Raw genomic sequence first — 25,851 nt, 5'->3', positions numbered from 1 at the left:
AGATGGGAAACATGTGATCTCTTTTCTTAGTTCCTGTCAGTACATGTGCTGCAGCATTCTGGATCAGCAGGAGAGTCTTATGGGGACTTAAGGGGCTGTCTCATAATAATACATTTCAGTAATCCAGCCTAGGAGTAAAAAAATGCATGGGTTAGTTTTTCTGCATCTTTTTGAGATTTTTCCAATGTTACATTGGCGAAAAAAAGGTCCTTGACAGTTGCTTAATGTGGGAGTTAAAGGACATATCCTGATAACTCAGAGACTCCTTACAGAGGTGCTGGAGGCCAGAGTATTACCATATGGAGCAACTATACCTTTAAATAATAATTTCAGGGCTGTTTGGGGACAAGTAAAATAACTTCACTTTTGAATGAGTTTAACATCATAACATTGCAGGTCATCCAGGTTTTTATGTCCTTAAGGCATGCTTGGAGTTTAGCTTTTGCTCCAGGACTGTGCTTTCTTCTCCAACAAGCCCCTTCTCTCAAGGTTGTATTTTCTGATATCCAACAAGCTATCCGGGTACGGTTTGCAGTGTTGAATATTACTGACTTCTCAAAATCAACACTCAAAACTGTATTCATTTTGAATCGAGTGAAATGAAAAGGGTGAGTGAGAAATGTATAGATATATTTGAACATTATTGACGTTGAAAACGACCGCTATGAAGACAAATTACTGCCTAGTACCTTGTTTAAAAAAAGAGAATAAACAGGGGACTACCGCTACAGGAGAACTTACATTTCTGCCTCTGCATATCACCTTCTAACATTCTCTTGCATGTCTTGCTGTCCTGTTGCATGCAAAAATGCTGTTTCAAATTAATTTCCTTTTTAATCCTTTCTTCATGGTTCTTCACGTGGCGGAAACACAAACGGGAAATATGCGGGGGGTTTTCGTTTGTAATTTAGTTCTTCAGTTCTTCAGAAGAGCTGTAAGTTTTCTTTGTGTATTCTTGTATTTATTAGATATTGTCTTGTGTGTTACAGCTTCTCTTTCAGGAGACCAATCCTGGAGTGCGGTACGAGTACACAATCAGTCAAAATGTCTCAGAGGGCAACGACATCCCTGAGTCAGTTTTCTTCTGGAAATATGGTTCATGGACTGAATGCAGTGTTACCTGTGGAACAGGTAAGAGAAACAACTTCATATTTTGTTTGGCTCCTAGTTTTGAATGCATTAATATGGGATTATTAACTTTATTATTCCTCAGTGGGGGATTCACTCAATTTTTAAATACACACACACACACACACACACACACACACACACACACACACACACACACACACACACACACACACACGCACAGGCTCGAAATACAATCATGCACAGACAGGACTTTTATACATGCAACTGTTGAAGATGGTGGAGTGATGGGCTGCATGAAATGGGAGCAGTGAGGCGTACTGTACCTTGCTCAAGGGCAATGCCCAGGAGGTGGAGCTGGCACCTCTGCAGCTACCAGTTCACACCCCATACTGTGGTCCGTGCTGGACTTGAACTGGCTGCCCTCCGGTTCCCAAGCCAAGTCCCTTGTCTCTATGGACAGAGCTGCTGTCGGCCCCATGCATGGGATGGAAGGAGATGTGCAAAATGATAGGAATTTAGTCAAAAATAGATCACTGAAGATTAGTTATTTACTCTTTTGGTTAAAAACTGCACTGAAACTAAACATTTGAGGATTAATTGGGACCTCAGTGCTATATCAACTGATTATTAATATTGCTATTTTACATTCAAGTTTATACACGTTTATAATTCAATAAGATAACACTTGAGAGACAACTATTCAAAGGTTTTATTTGGTAGCGTTTATATTTCCCTGTAACATCTCCATAGAAAATAAACTACCTTGCTGTTAGAATATACTAAAAAGCTTACAAAGAGAAGAAATAAATTACGTCTGATCCCAAAAGAATGTTGGTGACATTTTGACCTCTTTTTGTGTGACCACAATTTGCCAGTCTGGTATTGAATGTAAATTCAAATGTGAAGTTAAATAAAGAGTAAAGAAAAAAAGAAACCTCTTCACCTTCACCAACCCCTCCTGACTTCTGTTACTGAAATTTCACATATACATATATCAGAATATTAGTGTGAAGTGAGTCTTTTTCAAGGAAAAAGCAAAACAGTAATTCTTGAGAGTAGATTCATCTAAAAACTAAACATTATATATTAAGTTTTGCAGCACATGCAACAGATTTTCTTTTTAGGTTCTTATTTAAACAGGCTTGTACCTCTTTATCAAAGTAGAATATTTTCCTAATACAGTTGCTCATGCAATGGGTAAAAGTACAATACAAACACTATTGAGCAGAAAGAAGGAATGTGTCAATGATTTAGGATAAAAGTAGCTTCACAAGTTGACAGTAGACGTATTTCAAATTGTATTGAGCTATTAATCCTTCAGGAGTCCTTCAGTGGGGTGTTTTGTTCTCTCTGATTTAGATTACATTATGGTCAGTTTTGACCTGTGCGATGGGCCGTGAAGATCAATAAGGGGCTTTACACTGTGAATGGAAGGAAAATAATGAAACTGCTGGCTTGTACTGTTGGACAAATATAGGATTTGGAAGCATGTTGCATGTGGTTGAGCAATAAACTGATGAAACTGGCAGTGCTTTCAAAGGCAATAGCCCAGCTTGAAACAAGTGTTGAATTTGATCACATATCAAGCTTTGCACACTGGACTGGAGTCTGTGTTTACTTTGTTAAAAAAAATTGTTACTTTACTTATTCAGTCTAATATTTGGACTGTGCCCCTAAAAGCCCTATTTAACCCCATACCAGGTGAGAAATACTCTACTATGTACCTTAAAAAATCATGAAGGATGTTTGCTTTAAATGAGTCAAAAAAGTCTCTGAACACAAACTACAGCAGAAATATTGTGGACTGTGTGTCCTTTTGTATGTATATTATTTGAATCCAGTTCATCAGGTTCACCTCTCATTGTTGCTGTCTCCTCCAGCTCTGTTGGCAGAGTTTACAGTTGTTGTCCCTGCATCTCCATCCCCCATCTTTGACACAATGTCTGTTTTGTTTTTTTCCCATTTCTTTGCCTCACAGAAAGCTGAATAAATTAACAAGGCGCACAGTTTTGATGTGTTGTGCTCTGTATTTACTCAGTTGTTCAATATGCCCTCCTTTTGACCACCAAGGCTAAAACATCTGTGTATGTTGGTGGAAATTGTTTTTGGGCTGTCAAGTCTTTGTAGGTTTAAAAATGTCAAAAGCCTGTTCTGAGCTTTGGAGCCCAGAGAGTTGAAGGCTGGAGTTTTGCAGGTGAGGTTTATTACTATAAATGCCAGTAGAGCAACAACTGTAGTTTTCACAGCAGGGTTTCTGGGTTGTTTTGTACTAAGGGTTACAAACATGAGTCCAAATGTCCCTGTAAGTAGACAGCAGGCAGGTGTAGGCAACCTGCAGGTCTTTAGCCCCTCTCCTATGTGGATTTGATAGAAAATGGTAAAATGAATAAGTTATTTTTTTATATTTTCATTTATCATTGTTGTCAAAGTTTTACAAATGCATAGCCATTACACACCAAATAAATAAATAAACATTTTGTCACTTAAAATGTGCGTCATATGTTATGTTCCCTTATATTTGTCCAAACCTCAGTGGCTTCTAGTCTTGAGTTTCCCTGGCCATTCCAAATCCAAAAGCATTCAATTTAATAGTTATTTAATAAAATTCAATTTAATTTAATTTTAATAATGCATAGATAGATTAGTTTGCTTTCCCTACCGACGCTGCTGGCTTACTGGTATAGGCTTGATCTGTGGCGAGAAATTAGCATTTGCAGCTCCAGGCAGAGTTTTTTTTCTCTTATTTTTTGGCCAAAAACGTCTCTTTTGATAGAAAAGGTTGCTGACTCCTGACGTAGATGTTTTAATTAAGAAATCCACTTTCTCCTCCAGTTTCCCACATATAAATACAACACATCAAGAGACCGTATGTCCTGTTACCAGGTACAAGGAACAGGGTTTTACCCACATTAGACCAAATTATCTGCCACAGTATGAGTATATTATTTGTTCAAATGGATGTTAAATTTAGCCAAAAAGGCCTTGCAATCTACATGGCTCAGAGTGTTTCTCCTGCATTTTATCTCCTTATTTCTTTTTTTCTTTTTGTCACCATCTGGCTTTCAATCTAATGTAGCTGGCTTGTCCTGTAAGAGATGTCTTTGAAGGTGTAAATTAGCTATCAGACATGCATTGTGGCCCTCAGCAGAGGGCACAGAGAGGTGAGAGGTGTCTCCTGCTCTGACAGGGTGGAAATCCCCTCAGGAGGGCGAGAGTAATGATAGAGAGAGGTATCACAGGTGGAGATAAATCAGCCTTAGGAGACAAGTCATTTTGTCCACTGCTTTGTGTAATGCTGTCTGAAACTTGATACTTAAATGTGTTAAATGTATTTCTGTCCATCTAATCTTATTTTAAATGGGAATTTTTAGGCTTTGCTGAGACAGGAAGGAGGAACATTTGGGATGTGTTGGGATGTGTGCTTGTGTTACGTATATATATAAAAATGATAGTAAACAGAAATGTGCATTAAATTTACAACTTTATTTTACCATGTTGGTTTGTGGAACTTAAATCCTTGATACTTGAAACATTTGAACATTAAATATTCTGATGATCATTTTATATTCATAGGACATTTCAGTCGTGTGTCATGTTGGGTCCTGGTTTTATAACATATAAATATGGTGTTCTGTATTCAGTGATCTAAATTCTGGTTGGCTCTTAGCTTCACAACCACCTACTAGTAGTCAATCAATACTAGTGGCCTACCAACTGCCCTCCAGGGAGGCTATTATTATATCATTACTAAGATGCAGCTTGGAGCCATGTATGTGTTTTTATGTGTGCTTAGTCTCAAAAGCTCTCCTCTCGGTCCTGTTCCAGGTGTTCAGAGGCAGATTGTTCACTGTGTGGAAAAGACAACTGGGATAGTGGAGGCGCACTTCTGTGACCCCTTAACCCGACCTGACAATAACCAAACCAGCTGTAACAAGGATCCATGTCCAGCCATGTGAGTTTCATTGCATCAGACACATACTTGTTGTTCAACCCTTGCAGGATCAAACACGTATCGTGGTGTGTATTGAACCAAAGAATCCAATAGTTCAATATCTGCAGGAGTCACAAGTTTAATATATTTCTACAGCAGGAAAAAAAAATGTATACTTGCAATAATGTAAAAAAGAACATTTATTTCCAATAATTGCAGCATTATTTTTTGTATTCAGCTCAGTTATTTTCTTCAGTGATAACCAGGGTGTCAATATGTTCTTTAAAAGGGCTGCCAGGTTTTATGGAAGGTCTTTCGGGAACCTCTCAAGGAGAAGCTCATATACTCAAGCCTAATGCACTGCAGTATCTCATGAATCCATCTATTATAAGTAGATGGGGAGGGATAAGCCTCCTTGCAAGCAGAGTGGTGAATGCGATAACCTGTTTGGCTTTAGGTGTGCTGGACATGAATTCTAAAAAGGGCAGTGTGGCGGTCTGGGTCTACTGTTTTACCCCACTAAAGGTATCAAATATTGTAGGCCAAAACTGTGATAATTGTGACCAAAATAGCAGGTAATTGTTAACATCTGTTAAATCCTAACCTGCAACCTAAACTACTTCATGGTCCAGTGTGTAATATTTAAGAGAATCTGTTGGCAGAAATGGAATATAATATCCATAACTATGTTTTAATAGTGTATAATCATCTGAAAATAAGAATAGTTATATTATAATGAGCTGTTTATCTACCAACACCACCACCACTTCTTCCTTGGAGGCCACCATGTAGAACCGCCATATTACTACAGTAGCCTAAACAGTAACCAATCATTGGCTCTCTTCATGCTTGGAAGGGGAGGGGGAAGCGAGGGAGTTGTAATCTGCAACTACACTGCTAGATGCCACTACATGGTACACACCAGTCCTTCAAAGGCTGAGTCCACCTCACCCTCCTGTCCAGTTCCAAGCATGTAGTAGGAACTACAGTGGCCGTAATACCCTAAAGGTTCAACATGGTGGCTTCTGTCGATAAAAATATCTCATTCTAAGTTAACAAAAACACAATTCTTATTTTCAGGTGGTTATACACTTGTTAATCAAACCTTTAGGCCTCTCTCTCATCTTGGCTATTTTCTAACCTGCTGTTGATTGAGCATTTTGTATGGAACTTCAAGGGGGAGCTCCCGGGGACAAGGGTGACTCTATGGAGAATAAAATGTGTTTTCTCCTCGGGAAAGCCTCATTTACACCGCTGATCCTTGACTGTATTTTTTAAGTGCCTCAGACAAATTGTGGTTGGTTTGAAAGCATACAGACTTTTTTTTTGAGTGAAGGAAGGCAGGAGAGGGGAAATTGCTGATTGGACACAGCTGGCAGGTGGTTTCACTGAGATCAAAGAATCAACACTTTACAGATATTTTTCATAAGTGCAGCTTGTTGAGTTGTGGTAGTATCAGTAATGAAACATCTGAATTTCCTCTTACAATATGACTTCTTGCTACAGATGCTGTCGTTAGGGTTAGATAGATTGAGCCATCATCCACTCTTTCTGTGGATGTTACAATTAATGGTTATTAATGGTTCGTATTTGTGTTGTTGAAAGTGCTTTGCATGATGTAGTTTTTCTGTAACATTTTAGATGTTTATTTATAATTAGGATTTCAATTTCGTTGTTGCTATACACCAAGGCACATACACAAGAAAACAATGCATGCACACATTGCTTTGTGCATGTCGAGAATAGCAGTAGCCATATTGTGTGAGGTGGGAGATCATATACATTCTGACTAATAATCAGAAATTTCATTAGTAATCATTTGTGTATAATTGTTTCCTGTTTGCTAACAGTAATGGCTAATGAGTGACCACAGTTTATTTTGCATTAAACCAAGAACTCTGTGGCTAATTGTTCGTAGCTCAGCACTTCAACTTCACTTTCAAGCCAGCGACTTAAAATTTAAATGTAATCTTTGCTGAGCTTTAAAACAAACACGTCACATAGAGAACAACATACACAAAGAGAAGCTTTCAATCTTTACCACTCTGTGTCTTTATGACAATAATAGTAATAAGGATGGTGATTGAGCAGTTGAAAATCTCAGTCAGGGACTGAAAGTTTTGACAGCCAGAAAGCTCACCTTTTGAATGAAGCAAATCCTAAGACATTGTTATTGACCAGCAACGCTATTATGACCCTGAAGACATAATAGCATTTTATGGTGGGGGACGATAAAATCGTACTCACTGAACCTTTATAACACAGCCATCAAAATCTGAATGGCTGAGTCATGGGCATTTGCTGAGCTGCAGGATTTTGTAATTTTCCATCACAAGTGTACCATTAAATTGGAAATATTTGTGTCTGTGTGTGTAGATGGTGGGTTGGAGAGTGGCACAAATGCTCAGCGAGCTGTGGGAGCTCAGGACAGACTAAAAGGACGGTGCTCTGCATCCAGGCAGTAAGTGTTGAGGAGCAGAAAGCTCTGCAGCCCAGTGAATGTGAACACATGCTCAAACCTGAGTCGCTATCCTCCTGCAACACACACATCCCCTGCCCCGCTGACTGGACCACTGGCAGTTGGTCAAAGGTGAGCCTGGTTTGAAATATGAGGTTACAGTTCGAATGCAATTGTGCCGTTTAAAAAGGAAATTAAAATGCTAATTGTTCTTCACAAGTTCTTACACCTACTTTCACATTTTCTAAAAAGGGTCGTTCTGTGAGAGAGGATGTTAAATTATGAGTCATAATCATGGAGAAAGTAATTTATTATTTTATCTTCTAGTTCTTATGAAGTGCATTTCTCCATTTCGGCAGCACGTGTCACCAGACATTTTGACATCTGAGGCTTTTTCAGACAACGAAAGCAAGAGATTAAGTGCCACACACAGAAAGATGCACATTGCTAATTGCTCATTGGCAGCATATTGCCTCAGAGGTGACGATGGCAGACACAGAGGTCATGTCCTTTGTATTTCTTGCCTTGTAATTTCTTCTTCTTTTTCACACATAGACACAACTTGTTTAGTAATGTAATGATGACCTTTTAAGATGTTTCCTCAAACCGAAGCATGATTTGAGAATCACAATTCACCACTTCACAACACTACTCATCATCTGATGTTGTGTCTTTTCTTCCATGCAGTGTTCACTGACTTGTGGAAGTGGAGTACGTCGCCGTAATGTAACCTGCTCCAGAAACACAGGTGTTGACTGTGACCCCCAAAAGAAGCCCCTTGCTGTCACTACCTGCTACATCCAGGACTGTCCACAAGTAGTGGATAACTTTGGTATCGACTGGTCTGGAAGTGGCTGGTCGAGCAAAGAAGTGCTCAATGAAATTAACTCCATACCTGACGTCAAACCTCTTCCCAAATATGGAACCACCAGAGCCCAGCCAAGAAATCAAAATAACCTTAACAACATTGTTGAGGGAGATTTTCATTACCACAACAACATTGAAAATATTGATCGCTCTCCGGAAAACAGTGTTCAAGTTGACGATTTTTACTATGACTATAACTTTATCAACTTCCATGAAGACTTGTCGGATGACTTTGAGGGTGATGGAAAAGATTCAGGGGACAGTCACAGATTCAGTGCTCCACAGGAGGCCAAGCCAACCCGCAGTGTGAAAGAAAATGCTTACATGGAGACTAAAGCTCCCACAGCTACTTCAGCCATTTCTACAACTTCAAAGGCCACTGCCTACACTTTAAAAGCTGAAGATCCAGAGAACAGAAATCTGGACAATGTGAAGGACAATGAAAATGCAGCAACAAAGGAGTCTATGCAAACAAATTCCGAAAATTTGGATGACTTCCTTTCTGAGGATTATCTTCTGCCTGTGTCTACCACTCGCTCGCCGCCGTTGTCTACAACTCAGCATTCACAAACACTAAAAGAGAGACATGACAATCTGTGGCGGCCTGAAAACATTAGCACAATACCTGATCTGATTTTCACTACAAAGGAGCCAACGCAGGATGTGAAATGGGAGCAATATGGGGAGGAGGCTCAAAACAGCTTTGAAAATTTTACTGCAGAGGACAATCCTACTGAGAAAGTCACTGTGACACCAAAACATGCTGCTCCCACTCCCGGACATGAAACCACTATTGATACTTTTGTCTCTACAACAATAAGTGCTCAGGAGATGGAAGAACATGATGATTATGAGTACAGTTACAATGAAAAAAGTACACTTGTTCCCGACACCTCTGCAGACCAAGAAGGTGCAGAGAGTCCAGAACATCCAGGCTCTCCCACGCCAGGAACTATTATTCAAGTTAAGACTGAAGTCCAACTGGATAAGAGTGTTTCAGAAATACCTCAAACAACCAGTCAACCAACAATCTTTCCAACTGCCTTCACATTGGAGGATTTGGACTTGGATCAGACAGGATATGCCACTAGTCAGTATTCATGGGATACTGATCCCGACCTCAGTACAACCTCACTTCCTGCATCTGAGAGATCCAGTCCTCTTCCCATTCCCTTCGTGCCAATCTCAGGTAACCAAGAGGCCTCTGAGGACTCCACATCGTTAACTGGAACAGAAATCATACCTCCTACAAACCTGGAAGGAGCCACACAGCCTTCTCCAGCTGATTTTCTGCCAGCTACAATGGAACAGATACCGACAAAACCTGCCTTCACTGAAAGAACTGGAACAGATTCCACATCCCAATCTCCATCGTTTGATTTAGCTGATTTTGACTACAATGAAATAGTCATTCCTATGATGGTGAGAAGCAGTAGCAGTGACCCTGGGCCTTCACATCAGCTTCCAACAAACACAGCAGCCGCTCCAAAACATAGCACAACACCTGCTGTGCCCAGTTTGCCAACCAATCCACCTATTCTGTTGCCACTTCCAGTGCCAACATCTGTCCAAACTTCAGCCTCCACACACGTCACTACTGCTGCCTACTGGGTCACCGGCAACTGGAGCGCTGTGAGTCTGCATTAATCCACACATTCTGGTGTTGTACTTATACTGTAGCAGGCAGCACATCTGTGTCTCATTTTTTATGTCTCTGTCTGCTTTTATTATGCAGACACAGCGTCTAGTTTTGGTCCCTGCAGACATTTAACTGAATTCTTCGGAGACATCATTTGACCTAGAGCTAACCCAGCTAATGTCAGCTTACATAATGCATTAGTATGGTATATGTGACAGGGGGTTGCTGCTACTGTCCCCCCTGCTGTGTTGTACACAACCTTTAAAGAATTAGCATAGAATTATTTATTTGCATATCATGAAAATACTTAAAGCCTGACCACAATACACACAAACAATGTAAGAATTCCCTGTTTTGCATTGTTATCAGTGAGATTTATTGTGCTTGCTGGAGCTGGTTGTGCATCCAGTCTTCAAATTGCAAATAGTAAGTGTTTTCATTTGTGTTACCACATTTATGGGCAGTGCTCCACCAGCTGTGGTCTGGGTGCCATCTGGAGAACTTTGGCTTGCAGCACTGGCTCAGACGCTGACTGTGATCCAGCCAAGAGGCCAGCGCCAGCCCAGCGATGTTACCTGCGCCCCTGCTCCACATGGAAAGTTGAAGAATGGAGTAAGGTGAGACTAACTGGTGTTCTAAACAACATGAATGTATGATGTGGTCATTGATTTACTGTAGGCTTTTACCTTAAAAATAGCTGTGTATATATTTGTGTATATGCACTGCAAAAGGTATATTTTAAAATATAATATCATGACACCAACTATCAAATGGACTGCCATAAAATTTGACACAGACATTCATGTTCCACAGAGGATAAATCTTAATCAGCCACCACCATGAGGTTGACGTCTGTGGTACTGAGTGTAATGTTTGGGTGTATTGTCATGAATTTTGTACAGATCATTCATGCTCCCCTCACAAATTGACTTTAATAATCCTTTAACTTTTCCTCTAGTACCACCATCAGGTCAGAATTTCACTATGACCACATACCTGCAAAAATAATAACATGCCCATCACCGTCGGCTACACTTTGTGTTTAATTCTAAGTTCTGGACAAGTCCGAAGTGCTTTCAGTATAAAGGCTGTCCTAAGAGGATTTTCTTGTTATAAATATTTTAAGTTATTCAGATGTCGTAAGTCAGTTGCAACTGGAATTGCTATTTGTTCTTGAAGACATTTTGCTAATCATCCATCACTTCAGCTGAGTTCATAACAGTGAAACATCTTAGATGAGTGATGAAACCCATTAAAACCACATAGAAAATCCAGTTGCCTTGACTATGAAATGACTCTATGGGATGAAAGTAGTAGCTCATGTTGTTTGAATAACAATCGTGGCATGTCTTTTCCCAGTGCTCCAAGAATTGTGAAGGTGGTGTTAAATCACGAGAGGTCCAGTGTTTTGACATGCGGGATCAAAGACCCCTACGACCTTTCCACTGCAGGGCCATGTCCTCCAGGCCACAAACCCAGATTCCCTGTAACCTTCAGCCATGTCTTGAGTGGTACTCCTCCTCCTGGGGTCAGGTGAGTAGTTAGCAAAATAATGAAAAAGACTGTGAAAAGATGCGGTAATGTACTCTCTGATTTTTGAATAGGATAAAATGGAAGGAAATGTTGATATGTTTATCTGACAACATGCAGCGTTCTCCTGAAAGCATTTTAATAGATTTCTGAATGCATTTCTGCCTATTTTCCTATTTATTTCACACCAGAATTAAAATAAATTTGCAGACACTTAAAAGTTGCTTGTTTGTTTTTTATAAACATGATCTAATTGTTGTGATTGTTGTGTTTTAATGGTGCATTGGTCTTCTGGGTTGATGCATACAAGTAGGTGGAGGGAGATTAGGAGATTTAAGCGTGATCATTCATATACTGTTGGAAAGGCAAACACAGAGGACAGGCAACTATTAAATATACTATTTTTGTCATGAAAATAAAAATATAAATTTGATGGCATAACGCAGTAAAAGGTTTGCTGTTAAGAAGTTAAGGATTTCAGTATCCTGAGTACTCACCAAAGAGAACTCCACTTCATCATTTCAGAACAATATGTGCTTTCAACTGAATTACCAGGCAATTATTATGTAACAAGAATGACTAAATGTCACAATTGATGGATTATTTATTTGAAGTCTCTGCAACTCTTTTATGTGCTGAAATGAACAAAAGCCAGTGGCTTCTTTGGAAGTTAAGAAAATACATTTAAGCATATAGAAACCAACAGTCTGTCTAATGTAAAGTAAGGACAATTTGCAGTGCATTGGTGATTCATGCAAAAGTACTGGTATTATCTTTTAATTATGCACATTGTCTATAGAAAATACACCCATAGAAACCTCTTAGTACTATTTCCTCCACTGTGAAACCTTAGCAGTAAGTGCAGAGAACAGGTCAAAAGTTTTATTTTGTGCATGTGTGTTGTTCAGTGCTCTGAGGTGTGTGGAGGGGGTGAGCAGCAGCGGATAGTCACCTGTCCAGAGGAGGATCGATGCAACAGGGACCTGCAGCCTAGCAACATCCAATCATGTAATAGTCAGTCTTGTACTCAGTGGCTTACTGGATCTTGGGGACAGGTACACTACACACACACACACACACACACACACACACACACACACACACACACACACACACACACACACACACACACACACACAAACAGACAAAAAAACGCTCAAAACAAGGGAGAATAAATTATCTGGCATGATGTGTGATTCATAGGCCAATTTCACGAGGACTGTAATTCCCTGTCATTGATTTAAACTTGATGTGGTATTATTACCGGGGGGGACAAAGGATCTAAATTGCATTTTAAAGATCTTGCATACAAATCAATAAATAATTCATGACAACCATCCTACTATTTATTTTCTAAACCTCTCTCGATCCCGTTCAGGGTCACAGGATAATTCATACAGTGTTTTAAAAAATGCAATCCTTTTGGAGAGTCAGTGCAGTTTCTAAATCTGTAATAGAAACAGAAAAGAGACAGAAAACCTATAAAACATGGTTCACGATACGCCACACAGAATGTACAGTTTAACCCGGGGAACCAGATAATACTGATTAATTTGTTTATTCATAACACATTTATGACAGAGTGAAGGAGCACGTGTGGTTATGGAGTTGACATAAAGGACATGAAGATTAGCCGTAAACCTCTGAGGTCCTGGTCACTGGGTGTGGGTGGGGAGGAAACAAAGGTGGAGGAGCATCACTTCACACTGAAAGAAAATAATAAAGCATCATGATGAATACTGTGTACAGCTCTATACTGACAGGGAGGCTGATAAAAGGATTTGGGAGTGACCAGTGAAATAAAGGGAAATGTTGGATTGTTGATGGGTGTAGAGTAGCCACACGTGGGATAAATTGATCGGATAAAAGACAGTGTATGAAAACTATCACATAGACCCGGATAAGCAATGTAAAATAAATGACTAGACTCTGAAGGGTACAGGTTTATGTTAGACGACGTAGCCTCTCAAATTACCTTCATTATTAACCTTCTGTGTCTAGAATTAGAATTGACTTCTCTAACTAACTGGCATCAGATGAAATCCTACACATCCTGTTCTATTTTTACCTTTTGTCACATTGATTAAGAGGCGGTGGTTAAAAATGCACAGACAATAGCATATTATCTAACTGTGGGTTAGCATATGTAGCTCAAATCAATATTATCCCTGAGATTTGTACACAGTCAAACAGCTGTATGCAATCATCTCATTTTAACCTGACCCACTCTGTGAATTATGACACTGGGAATTAATCCCATGTAAACAACAGCACAAGGTAATGCTTACAGAAGAAGTTGCTGTCAAACTGTCTTCTTACTGTGTGCAATATGTCAAAATATGTCCAAATAATGAGAATATATCCTGTGTTGCCAGATTTGACTGACATAAAGTAGAGAAGAAGTAGATTCTTAACTGCAGACATAGTACAGCACTAATGTCTTTAATTGTTAAAGTGTGTTTAAGTGTTTTTCTCTTGTCTTGTGGAAAAATAAAGATCTGAATCAAACTCAATACAAGTCCTAAATGAAAAATAAAGCATTCAGTCCCTAAAATGCACCTCTGACCTTTGATAAATTGCATGTACTAGGCAAACCCAAAACAACAGTTTCAGCCTTGTTGTAATGAACTGAAATGACATTTGGTTTTGGCCATCAGTTATCGGTCACTGCATGATGAACCTACTGAACTCAGTGCCCTGTCAGTCTCAATCAAAGTAACAGGGGAAGAGAAGGGTCCAGCAACACAGATAAAATTGAAAGATCATCACAACAAAACTACAAAAGTTATGACAACCTAAGTCTATTATTAAAAAAAGGTATTATAAATAATGACATACAAAACATTTTTTTGCTATTTCAAATATTTTTCACAACTCTCTCTGCAGTGTTCAGCTTCCTGCGGTGGAGGAGTTGAGCGTCGGCTCATCAAATGTGTTAACACAAGGGCAGATGAAGAAGTGGATCAAGCTCAATGTGACCATGAGCCGCAGCCTGAGAGCCTCCAGAAGTGTAACCTACAGGAGTGTGAGAGCGCCCCCTCTGGTGAGTAAATCAAGATGCTACAAAACCATCTACCGGTATACTGCTTTTTTCAGTTTTATGCATCATGGTTATTTGGTTAGATACTATTGCTTTCATCTTTTTTTATATTATTATTCATGTTTTTCTTGTAACATGTTTACTGTTATGCACCCATATGCAAAGGCAAATTCATTCTATGTGAAAACCTACTTAACAATAAACCTGACTCTGTTTTCTAAGTTTGTATAGGATAACTCAGCTAATCCTCCATTTCTAAAGTAACTGAATTATTATTTATGCGATTATCAAGATTGCAGAGAGAAAGGACAGTTGTGCTGGACAGATTTGTATTTTGTATCAGTAGTTGCTCTCTCTGAACTTCCTTACTAACACAAACAGTCCAAACTGCCAAAAAAAACAACAGTTCAGCTTTACTCGAGCCACATACCAACATCACTTTGTGAAGTGGCAGTGAATTTATTGTCTTGGGACTGAAGCAACTATTGGCTGTTGTTGTTCTACACAATGCTGCTAAAGCTCAATTCACAGATTTGAAACAGTGCATTTACTGTTATTTTTACAGTAAATGCACTGTTTCAAATCTGTGATCTCTGTATTGTAATTGTTGTTTAATATTTAGGGGATATTAACTGCAAGAAAAAGGTCATTAACATTCCTTTAATATCTTTTTTATGTGTGCTGTATATGCTTTAACATTATGTGTCAGTGTCAATTTTAGCATAAAGGATGAGAATGAACTGAAAGCCCTGCTGTTACGGTAGATGTGTGTTTGACTCTTGATTGCAGAGCATAATCAACTTTTGGTTTTCATAAAAGGTGACTTTTGTTAGCACAGTTGCTTCTCAGCAAGAAGTTTGGTTTTAGAATTTGCTTCGGTTTACTCCTAAAATCCTAAACTATGCAGCTCAGATGATCTGTAGTCTCTAAATTTAGTCCCCAGCAACCCTGAGCAGGATGAAATGAGTGAGTGGACAGATGGATTTTGTTTACTTGACAGATGAATCAGAGAACACCCAGAAAGTTTAAGATTCAGTGTTGGCTCATTAAATAATTTGAGAATGAATGGCCTTCTGTATACATATCTACACAAGTAACACACAGTATTAATTCAATTCAATTCAATTCAATTCAATTTTATTTGTATAGCGCCAATTCATAACAGAAGTTATCTCAGGACACTTTTCAAATAGAGCAGGTCTAGACCGAACTCTTTAACATTAATTACAGAGACCCAACAGTACCACCATGAGCAAGCACTTGGCGACAAGGGCAAGGAAAACTGCCTGTTAAAAGGCAGAAACCTAGGACAGATCCTCCGGCTCTAGGTGGGTGGTCGTCTGTCTCGACCAGTTGGGGTGGAGAGAGAGAGAGAGAGAGAGAGAGAGAGAGAGAGAGAGAGACAGACAGACAGACAGACAGACAGACAGATGCACAGCAACAACAGTATTGGCAATGGCAGTCAAGCAGGACCATGGCAGGAGGCTCCACCAGGATCCATGAGAACCTGCGAGACGAGAAAGCACAGGAACTCCGGGGAAGAAGTGGAGTTAGTAACATGCATTAAAGGGACATGAATGAGTGCAGAAAGAGAGAGGAAGAGAGTAGCTCAGTGCACCATGGGAAATCCCCCAATAGTCTAGGCCTATAGCAGCATAACTAAGGGATGGTTCAGGACTCACCTGATCCAGCCCTAACTATAAGCTTTATCAAAGAGGAATGTCTTAAGCCTACTCTTGAATGTGGTGAGGGTGTCTGCCTCCCGAACCACAACTGGAAGCTGGTTCCACAGGAGAGGAGCTTGGTAACTGAAGGCTCTGGCTCCTGTTCTACTTTTAGAGACTATAGGAACCACAAGTAGCCCAGCATTCAGAGAACCTAGTGTTCTAGTGGGGTAATAGGGTACTATGAGCTCTTTAAGATATGAAGGGGCCTGACCATGAAGAGCTTTATAGGTGAGGAGGAGGATTTTAAATTCAATTCTACATTTTATAGGGAGCCAATGCAGAGTAGCTAGTACAGGAGAGATGTGATCTCTTTTTCTAGTTCCTGTCAGTACTCGTGCTGCAGCGTTCTGAATTAATTGGAGCGTTTTAATGGACTTATTGGGGCAACCTGATAATAAAGAGTTGCAGTAATCCAGCCTTGAAGTAACAAATGCATGGATTAGTTTTTCTGCATCTGTCTGTGATAGTATGTGTCTAATTTTTCTAATATTACGTAAATGAAAGAAGGCAGTCCTAGAGGTCTGCTTTATGTGGGAGTTAAATGACAAATCCTGATCAAAGATAACTCCAAGATTCCTGACAGTGGTGCTAGAGGCCAAGTTAATGCCATCTAGAGTGACTATATCTTTAGACAATGAGTCTCTAAGGTTTTTGGGGCCAAGAACAAAAATTTCGGTTTTTTCTGAGTTTAACATCAGAAAATTGCAGGTCATCCAGGATTTTATGTCCTTAAGACATGTTTGTAATTTAGATAATTGATTAATTTCATTGGGTTTGATTGATAGATATAACTGCGTATCATCTGCATAACAGTGAAAGTTAATGGAGTGATTCCTAATAATGTTGCCTAAAGGGAGCATATATAAAGTAAATAGTATTGGTCCAAGTACAGAACCTTGTGGAACTCCATGACTAACTTTAGTATTTATGGAGGATTCATCGTTAACATGTACAAACTGAGAACGATCTGATAAGTATGACTTAAACCAGGTTAGGGCAGTTCCTTTAATGCCAATTTGATGCTCAAGTCTCTGTAAAAGAATATCATGGTCAATGGTGTCAAATGCAGCACTAAGATCTAATAATACAAGTACAGAGACAAGTCCATTGTCAGAAGCAGTCAGAAGGTCATTATTAACTTTAACCAGAGCTGTCTCTGTGCTATGATGAACTCTAAATCCTGACTGAAAATCCTCAAATAAACTATTGTTATGTAGAAAGTCACACAACTCTTTGGCGACTACTTTCTCCAGAATCTTAGAGAGGAACGGGAGGTTAGAAATCGGTCTATAGTTGGCTAAAACCCCTGGGTCAAGAGTGGACTTTTAAGAAGGGGTTTAATTACAGCTACTTTAAAGGACTGTGGTACATATCCTGATAATAAAGAAAGATTAATCATATCCAGTAAAGAAGTGCCAATTAAGGGAACAACTTCTTTAAGCAGCCTAGTTGGGATCGGGTCTAACAGACAGGTTGATGGCTTCGATGAAGAAATGATTGAAGTTAACTGATGAAGATCGATAGCAGAAAAACAGTCTAAATATACATCTAAGTTTACATTGACAGAAGTCCCTGAACTTGGAGAGCCACTGATAACTGTTGATGGCAGTTGGTGATTAATTTTTTTCTAATAGTAATAATTTTATTATAGAGAAGCTCATGAAGTCATTGCTACTTAAGTTTATGGGGATATGTGGCTCGATAGAGCTGTGACTCTCTGTCAGCCTGGCTACAGTGCTGAAGAGGAACCTAGGGTTGTTCTTATTTTTTCTATTAGTGCTGAGTAATAGGCTCCTCTGGCATTACGGAGGGCCTTTCTATAAATCTTAAGATCATCTTGCCAATTTGAGCGATATTCTGATAATTTGGAAGGCGCCATTTCCTTTCAGATTTCTAGCTATTTGCTTTAACTGGCGGGTTTGGTGGTTATACCAAGGTGCTAGTCTCCTATGTTTTAATAATTTCCTTTTTATAGGAGCGATAGAGTCTAATGTTGATCGTAGTGAGCCTGTAGCACTATCGACAAGATTATCAATTTCAGAGGGACTAAAGTTGTTATAGGACTCTGTTAAATTCAAATTTATTAGAAAGAAACATACAAATATTTGATTATATGTCACCACATTTAACACAGAAAGCCTTTTAAAGTTTGTTTTCCTTCTTTTCATATCAGTGTATGATTTCAATAATGAACAATGGAAAAAACAAAAACTACAAAAAACATTAACATTATACCTGCTTAACGCTGGCATGTTAGCATGCTGATGTGAGTATTGAGCTCAAACTGCAGCTGTGTTTAAGTTCAGCCTCACAGAACTGCTTGCATGGCTGTAGACTCTTGTCTGTTTGTGGTTTGATTACTGTAGTATATTTTGACTCTCTCTGCAGACATCCGCTGTATACCGGCCCATTGTGCCATCAACACGATGATGATGATAATGATTATGATGACATGTTGTGTTAAACCTCCTGCATGTGGATGTGTTTATGTGTGGGTCGCTTGTGGGCCTGTAGTTTGTTTTTACATGCTGAGAAAAGGCTCTGCCCCAAATGTCTGCGCTTTGACTTTATTGTACCTTAGTCGCAGTGTGCAGATCTTTCATTTCATTATTTATTATTACCAAATCTCAGGAAATAGTCTGAGATCAGTGTTTGGATTGTCTTACTTCCCTCTGTCAGATCCATCAAACCCACTGATGTGAGTTCTGAGCAAGACTTGGAGAAAAGAGGATGGACACACACGTCAAGTGATGGCTGCAGGACTTTGATTATAGGGTATCTGAAATGCACTTTACACAAGAGAAACGCTTTCATCTTAAAGCAATAACCTATGAGTTCTTCAGTCTGTGGTCAGGGCTGTTCAAGGTGACGTTGACTGAACAGTGACTGTTTACTCATGTCAGTGGGGATATTGAGCGAAATGTCAACCTAGAGCAATAACCAAGACCTTCAACATGTATTAGGGTTGTGATTTCTGAGAAGTCGAGCAAAAGGTATCCCAAATTGACATAAGGAACACACAGAATGTGCAAAATACACATGAGGCAGATCCACATTACAGCCTCAATTTTCTTTATTAACCTTATATAGTCCCAAAGGATGTGATAGTTATTAAGTTTCGATTCAATATATGAGTGTCTATCACTATCCCAAAGATGTCCCTTATGTTTTATCTATACAGTATATTTATTTAAGGTGTATTCAATATTAAACCGCCTGATGGTTCTAGCTTTTTTGACTGTATGAAGCACTTTTGTTATACTTGGCTGTCAACAGCAGCAATGATATCTCTGGGAATCCTGTAGCAAATTCTCTAATGATGCCACATCACAAGACCAGTGGAAAGGCTGACTACAGTTGCCTCAAAGCTCTTCTTTGTTAACCAGGCATACAGAAAACAAGTAAGAGCTTCTTTTTTTTTTTCATACTTTGACAGAGCAGAAGAAGACATTTGCAATCAAAGCAACTATTCACAGCAGGAAAATTATAGGCGGCGAGTCTTCTTTTGCTTGAAACAAATGCATGGCTTGATATTTCCATCTATTGCTTTCAGTTGAGTTAGATTCGGTCACACTGTATACCAAAACTTTTTCCTTCAGTAGATGGAAGTTTATATCGGACTTTGATGTCCATGTGTCTAGAAAAGGCTGCAAGTTATCTGCAGAGAAAAAACATGTTGTAGCTTTTTTATTTTTTATTTTTGTCAGCATAAATGGTCCTCACAGCTTACTGTTAGATAAAGCAAACTGCAGACTGTAACATGGACTTTATTTAACTTCATCTCCCTCATGTGATAAATAAAAGATAAATGACAATAATCTTCAAAATCATTCATCACAGTTTTTTAAATATTTGCGCTTTGTGTCATTTAGCAAACATAATTTGCACTCTTTCCTTCTATTTTCTGATGTAGGCCACAGCAGTTCAGTGGCATTTCTGTTTTATATCGGATATGAAATCAGAGTGTTCCTCGGAGGGCAGCATGTTAGAGGCTGAACGCCAGCTTTGCTGACATTTTGAAGGCATGGAGGTATAAATGTGTTATGGTAAATATTTGAGGCGTATAACAACGTGGCAGCGAACAGCTAGTTAGTGTTAGTGCTGTGAAACAAACTATTGTCATTTTAATGAAGATAATAATAGGTAAAAAAGGTAATAATAATTCCCTTTTTTCGGTTATTGTGAGCAATTATCATCTGATTTTATGCTGCACACGGCACACGATAAAATAGATTTGTAGAGTAGAGTGTAGAGGATCTTTTTCTCCTTTATCTACTGTGGTTTGGATTGTACCTAATTTGTACAGCGCACAAAAGCATGCATTCAGATAAGTGCCTGTTTCTTCCAGTGTGCAGCTGCAGTCTTGTCGAATCTCAACATCACAACCAATGAGCAGATATTCATTCAGAGCCATTCTGATGCTGCATTGAACCACGAGAGTGCAACTGTAATTGGATGCAGATCAGAAACATCTCTTAAGAGTTACTGGAGACTAGACGTGATGGAAATGTAAAGTGCTGGAGCAGAAGGTCAATTTATCCATTACATATATAGAAGATACTTATGGGTAATCTAAACTTTCTTAACTAAACTTTTTGTAGTTTTCCAAATATATAGTCAAGATAGTTTGTAGATTGTACTGTTTTTTATGTGGACAGTGATTTGGAAGACAATTCAACAATTCATCTGTCATTATTTAAAGTCCAATTACCAATCTAACTGATAGTCAATGATAAAACTGCTCTTTGTCGTATATTGATGCGTCAGAGCTTGTAAGGTGAAAGCCACTCCATATAGTCTTCCTTTCAACGTGGAGTGGAAGCTGCACACAGAAGCTGCTTTTAGTCAGATTGCCGAACTAATGCAGTGACACGAGACATGTAAACCATGTGTGCAGCTGTGTGAGCCCAAGACACATTTCCATTTTTGTATTCCTGACAATATATCTGGGCTGCAGGTCATTAATATCCCACCAGGAAGAAGAGGGTTGGTTAGCAGTAGGAGGATGATATGAAGATGATGTGAGTTCATCCTTCACATGGACCGTACACGAGCTAAGCAAAGGATACATTTATCAGAAAGAAAGCAATATGACATGTCATAGAGTAAGTAACATTTTCTTCAGATTTGTTAATTAAGCTCTCCAGTGCTTACACTGCCATATGTGCCCCCATCTACAACCTCATCTGCTGCGTGGGCTCTGACCCCTAAAGAAATGTACATGTGTGCAAATGATTCACGTCAGTTACTGTCTGCTTGTAGCACATGAGCAAGGTCTCCAGACAATGTTTCTATGTTCTCAGTGTTTACTTTATTCGTCAGTGTCACAGATCAAACTGCATTTGCATTTGAAGTCTGGTTTAATTTTTTTTTTTCTCGTTTCACCTGAATGAGATGCCACACAAAGCACCCAACCTTAACCTAGACAAAAATCACTTACGGTAATATGGCAGTTTTTCAAATGAGTGTATTATGACAGCATATTGCTTTTAATGTTACAGCAGCATATTTTTCATCTTATTATGACATTTTCTTGTTAGTACTAGATAAAGAATAAGAAACCTTTCTTTTTATAGCAACAGATCACTTTATCTTGTTATATCAAGAAATGACACGGTCTAAATGTAAAGGATCTGAATTTTCTCATTAAAACGATAAACGGAGGAGATTTCTTGGGGTCGTGGTTGCGGTTGCAGCTGCATTACTTTACAATGTGTTCTACCAAGAACACTGCTTGTACAAGAAATGCCCCCCACCTTCCAGGGCTCATAGGCAGTGGTGCCAAAAGTGGTTCAATCATATACTGTAAAACTGTAACTGTAAAAAGCAGGGTCCGAATTAGAGGCAGGTCTCTTTTACTAGCTTGATGTGGTTTCACGTTTTGACAAATAAACGCAGGTCAATTAGAGGCCTGGTTTGGATTTTCTACAAATTGTTTGGATGAAAGAAACCTCACCAAAAGCCCACATCCCCTACACAAATATAAATGTTTAAACTGTCAATATGAATGTGGTACACATCATTAAATCAGTTATATTCAATTGTTCAGTTCATTTTACAGAAACCATAAGTTATCAAAGTATCAAATTAATGATTATTGAAATGTTATTCCTGTCCCAAATAAAGGTTGAGTTCAGTGATTGAAGAAAATAAAAGCCTGTGCTATTAATTTTTGTTTTACAGTAATTTTAAACCTGGAAGAGCTTGAATTTTTATGTAGTTTTAAAAATATAAAGTTTTACTGCAAGTCCCCACACCTTAATGTTTGCATTGGGTGCTGGTTAGTGTCTAGTTTAGGCTTGGTCTTGGGAGAGGTCTCTGTTCATCTTAAGCCCATTTTAGACTCAATCTTGACCCAAACTCCACTATGTTCTGTCTCAGACTCATGTTGGACAAGATAAATGATTTTGACTACAGCTCTGCCTTGTGCACATCATTGAATTTGTCTTATCTCTATGTCTTGAATTATGCATACTTGTATATGATCTTCACATACGATGTCCTTGCATCAAAGCGATGCAGAATTTAAAGTACTGTAGGTCTAATGGAAATTTGATTTTAGTATTTAAGAGGGTATTTCTGTTACCTTCAAGGCTGCATTGATTTTTTTTTTTGACAAAAGACTTTTGTTGTTATATATGGCAACACTGTAACAGTGTGATATATTATCTATAGCAGAGTGTTTGTGTGGAAGCTAAAATAAATGTCTAACATGCAGTCAATTGGGTGAATGACCTGTATTCAGTCTGAAGATTTCCCGTTCACACAGATTCCCACTGAATGGCTACTGTGCTACATTGTGTGGTTTTTTAATGTTCTAATACAAATACAATATATTATTATTGTACAAAATACAATAGGTTTATTTCAAGCATTAATTACAATTGCTGTTTATTGTCTCATACAGAATACGTAGTGCCCAACCCACATGGACTTATAAGACAACAAAAAATACTGCTGCAGTTGTGAAACATTTCCATTAACATAACTTCTTACATTACATTTCAAACTGAGAACTTGAACTGTAATTGTTATTTATGTAAAGGCGTGGGGAGTTTTGTTACATTAATCCCTGTTAATCCCTGTTTCAATATCTTCTCCACACCCCAGTTGCACAAAAAGCTAATTTAAAGATACTGAGTCTACATTATTGAATCAGAATTCATAAATCTAACAAAAACATTCCAACAATGTATGTAATAATGATTAAGGAAAGATTTGAAAGTCAGGAAAGTGAGTTTAGGTTAAGTTCATCTGCAGATTACCAGCCCACATGTCCCTCTGGAGGGCCAGATATTTTTCTGTAATGGTACACCATTCACCCATAGAGGATTCTGGAGGTGAGACTAAGCTCTTATCCAGCAGCTGTCCAGTGAACTGAACCAAATATTAAACTTCACAGATAGTGATAAAGCAGCAGCTTTGCAGAGCAGAGACAGAGCAGCAACAGAGCAGCACTTTTAAAGGACCGGTGTGTAGGATTTAGTGCCATCTAGCGGTGAAGTGGCAAACTGCAACCAATTGAATACATACAAGGCATGCTTAATGTGCAAAATGTAAATCAACTTATTACATATTTTGAGATTAGTTCAAACCTACTAGAGTTCTCTTGCAACAAAATAATAGCTTACAGCCTTTAAAACATTAAAGATTGGCCTATGCAAATAGGCTTTGGCCTGTGATGGGCTAATGCAAGATGCTTGGTCCCTGTGCGCACTCGATATGCCCTCTTTATGTTACACACTTGACCCTCTCCCACTACCGAAGATACAGCAGCTCTCTCTTGTTCAGCTCTCTCCTCATCCCCATGGCCATCGGATTTCATGGTCCATGTGAATTTCAAGTATTGAAATTAAATCATACACCCCGCCTCTTATATGAGAAGTCTGTTACAAATCTGTATAATATTTTAGGAAATTATGGTGGGTGTTTCTATAGTGCTGCTCTGCGATAGCTGATGAAATCCATCATATGCTGCAATTTCTGCCGTTAGTTCACCAAGGGAAATGTTTTGGATAAAGTATGAATCCAATTTTCTTGCACACTTTCACTTGTTTTACTCACTTTGCATCTGCGTTGTTCAATCTGGTGTATTATTGGCAGACATCATGTTGTGTTTTCATATTCAGATCGTAGAGCTTACAACAGATGAATTCAGTGGGCCTTAATGAGGTTAACGTACCATCTGTATCAATGGTCATTGCGCAATCCTACAAGGTCATGTGCTTTGAATTCATGCTGGTTTGTGTTAATTACAATAAGCTTTCAACGTGTTTACTCATTGTTTTATTCAGTTTATTTATTCCCTGGCCAATGGAAAGCCACATCCACTTATACTGATTCAGTATCTGATTTTCTTGTCGCCAAACCCAAGGTTTCTGTTCTTTTCTCAGATAGTGAAAGAATAGCATATTACTGCGGAAGTCCCATGTCCCACTGCTCCCTTTTGTTGTTTACTGTTCTATATAGGGCATGCTGGTGAGTGGGTCAAAGATAGCAAATAGGAGTGTATAGAAGATGAGAAGCACACAGGAAATGCTGTGTATTGAGTTGCAGCTGTGACCTTTGTACCCCACTGAAGTCATGGAGTTTCTCCGATCTGAGTGACATTGGAAATTCTGCACCCTGGAGTTTTGAGAATTGCTTTATACAAGAGCAGTGGTTTCATTAGTACAGTACATTATGTAAAGGTCATGTTGAATGGTACAGCCATGGTTGGAGCACAGGCTGATCGTATTGCTGAGCATGTCACTTCAAAGAGCTTCTTTATAACCCAAAAATCTCAGTGCCAATCCAGGTCTAACCTTTCCTGGTTTAACTCTACTTGAAATGACCTCTAATGAAATATTATTCCATTTAAATTATTGAATTGACATTAAATTTGGATGTCCCCAGAATATGATCTGAGGACAATCTGACTTGGCTTCCAGACAAAGACTACACTTTTCCATTTATTTTACACTTTGATTCTTGAAAAGATAATTGTTAGATTTCCATGAAATGTGCTGTGGATAATCATGTTCCTTGGTGGATGAATCCTAATGATTTTGATGACCCTCCGACTTGTCCTCTAGCAGCATCGTTCAGATATCTCGAAAATATATTTTTACAGACAGTTTCTCACATATAGGCTATTTGACAAGATATCAACAAAATCCATTTAATACTTGGCTTGTGAATAGAGCTGTCAACTGTTTTACTGTAGTACGACAGGTGCTGAACATTTTCTAGACACAAAAAAAATGTCTGTCACTACTAATCTCAACAGATGTTGTGCCAGGACTTCTTTTGTTGCAATGACTTTCCCCACATATTGAAATGTGCGTTTCTTTCAGATGTGTGAATAAGATTTTTTTGTTTTCATGTTGATTTAGAGTCTTATAAGGACAATGATAGAACATAAAACAGGATAGTGATACTGATTTGTCTTTTTTTTATTTCATTAATATAACTGTATATATGTATTTTTTTAGTATCCCTTATAAAACAAGAGTTTGTCTTCAGTATCAGACATCTGCTGCCTGCAGTCACCCCCAGCTTAGTGTCTCCCAATTTACATATAAAAGC

The 25,851-nt window shown here is 38.7% G+C and overlaps 1 protein-coding gene across 2 annotated transcripts in view; it reads left to right on the top strand.

Moving 5' to 3' along the window:
* LOC127351118 (A disintegrin and metalloproteinase with thrombospondin motifs 7) overlaps positions 1–25,851 on the top strand; it is an 80,838-nt gene that overhangs the window by 47,857 nt on the left and 7,130 nt on the right. The window contains exons 16-24 of one of the 2 annotated variants that reach the window (XM_051378343.1): positions 990–1,131; positions 4,918–5,044; positions 7,400–7,613; positions 8,169–9,980; positions 10,452–10,604; positions 11,347–11,520; positions 12,426–12,572; positions 14,404–14,560; positions 18,964–19,269. In XM_051378343.1, the coding sequence (XP_051234303.1) occupies positions 990–1,131; positions 4,918–5,044; positions 7,400–7,613; positions 8,169–9,980; positions 10,452–10,604; positions 11,347–11,520; positions 12,426–12,572; positions 14,404–14,560; positions 18,964–18,986 (2,949 nt within the window). In that variant the 3' untranslated portion in view covers positions 18,987–19,269. Of the gene's footprint in view, positions 1–989; positions 1,132–4,917; positions 5,045–7,399; positions 7,614–8,168; positions 9,981–10,451; positions 10,605–11,346; positions 11,521–12,425; positions 12,573–14,403; positions 14,561–18,963; positions 19,270–25,851 lie in introns of those variants that run through there. The other variant, XM_051378342.1, reaches the window with a different exon arrangement.

This window comes from Dicentrarchus labrax, unplaced genomic scaffold (genome assembly GCF_905237075.1).
Source record: "Dicentrarchus labrax unplaced genomic scaffold, dlabrax2021, whole genome shotgun sequence".
Lineage (NCBI taxonomy): Eukaryota > Metazoa > Chordata > Actinopteri > Moronidae > Dicentrarchus > Dicentrarchus labrax.
Note: the sequence above shows the minus strand (reverse complement) of the source record. Positions and strands in the feature narration are given on the sequence as shown.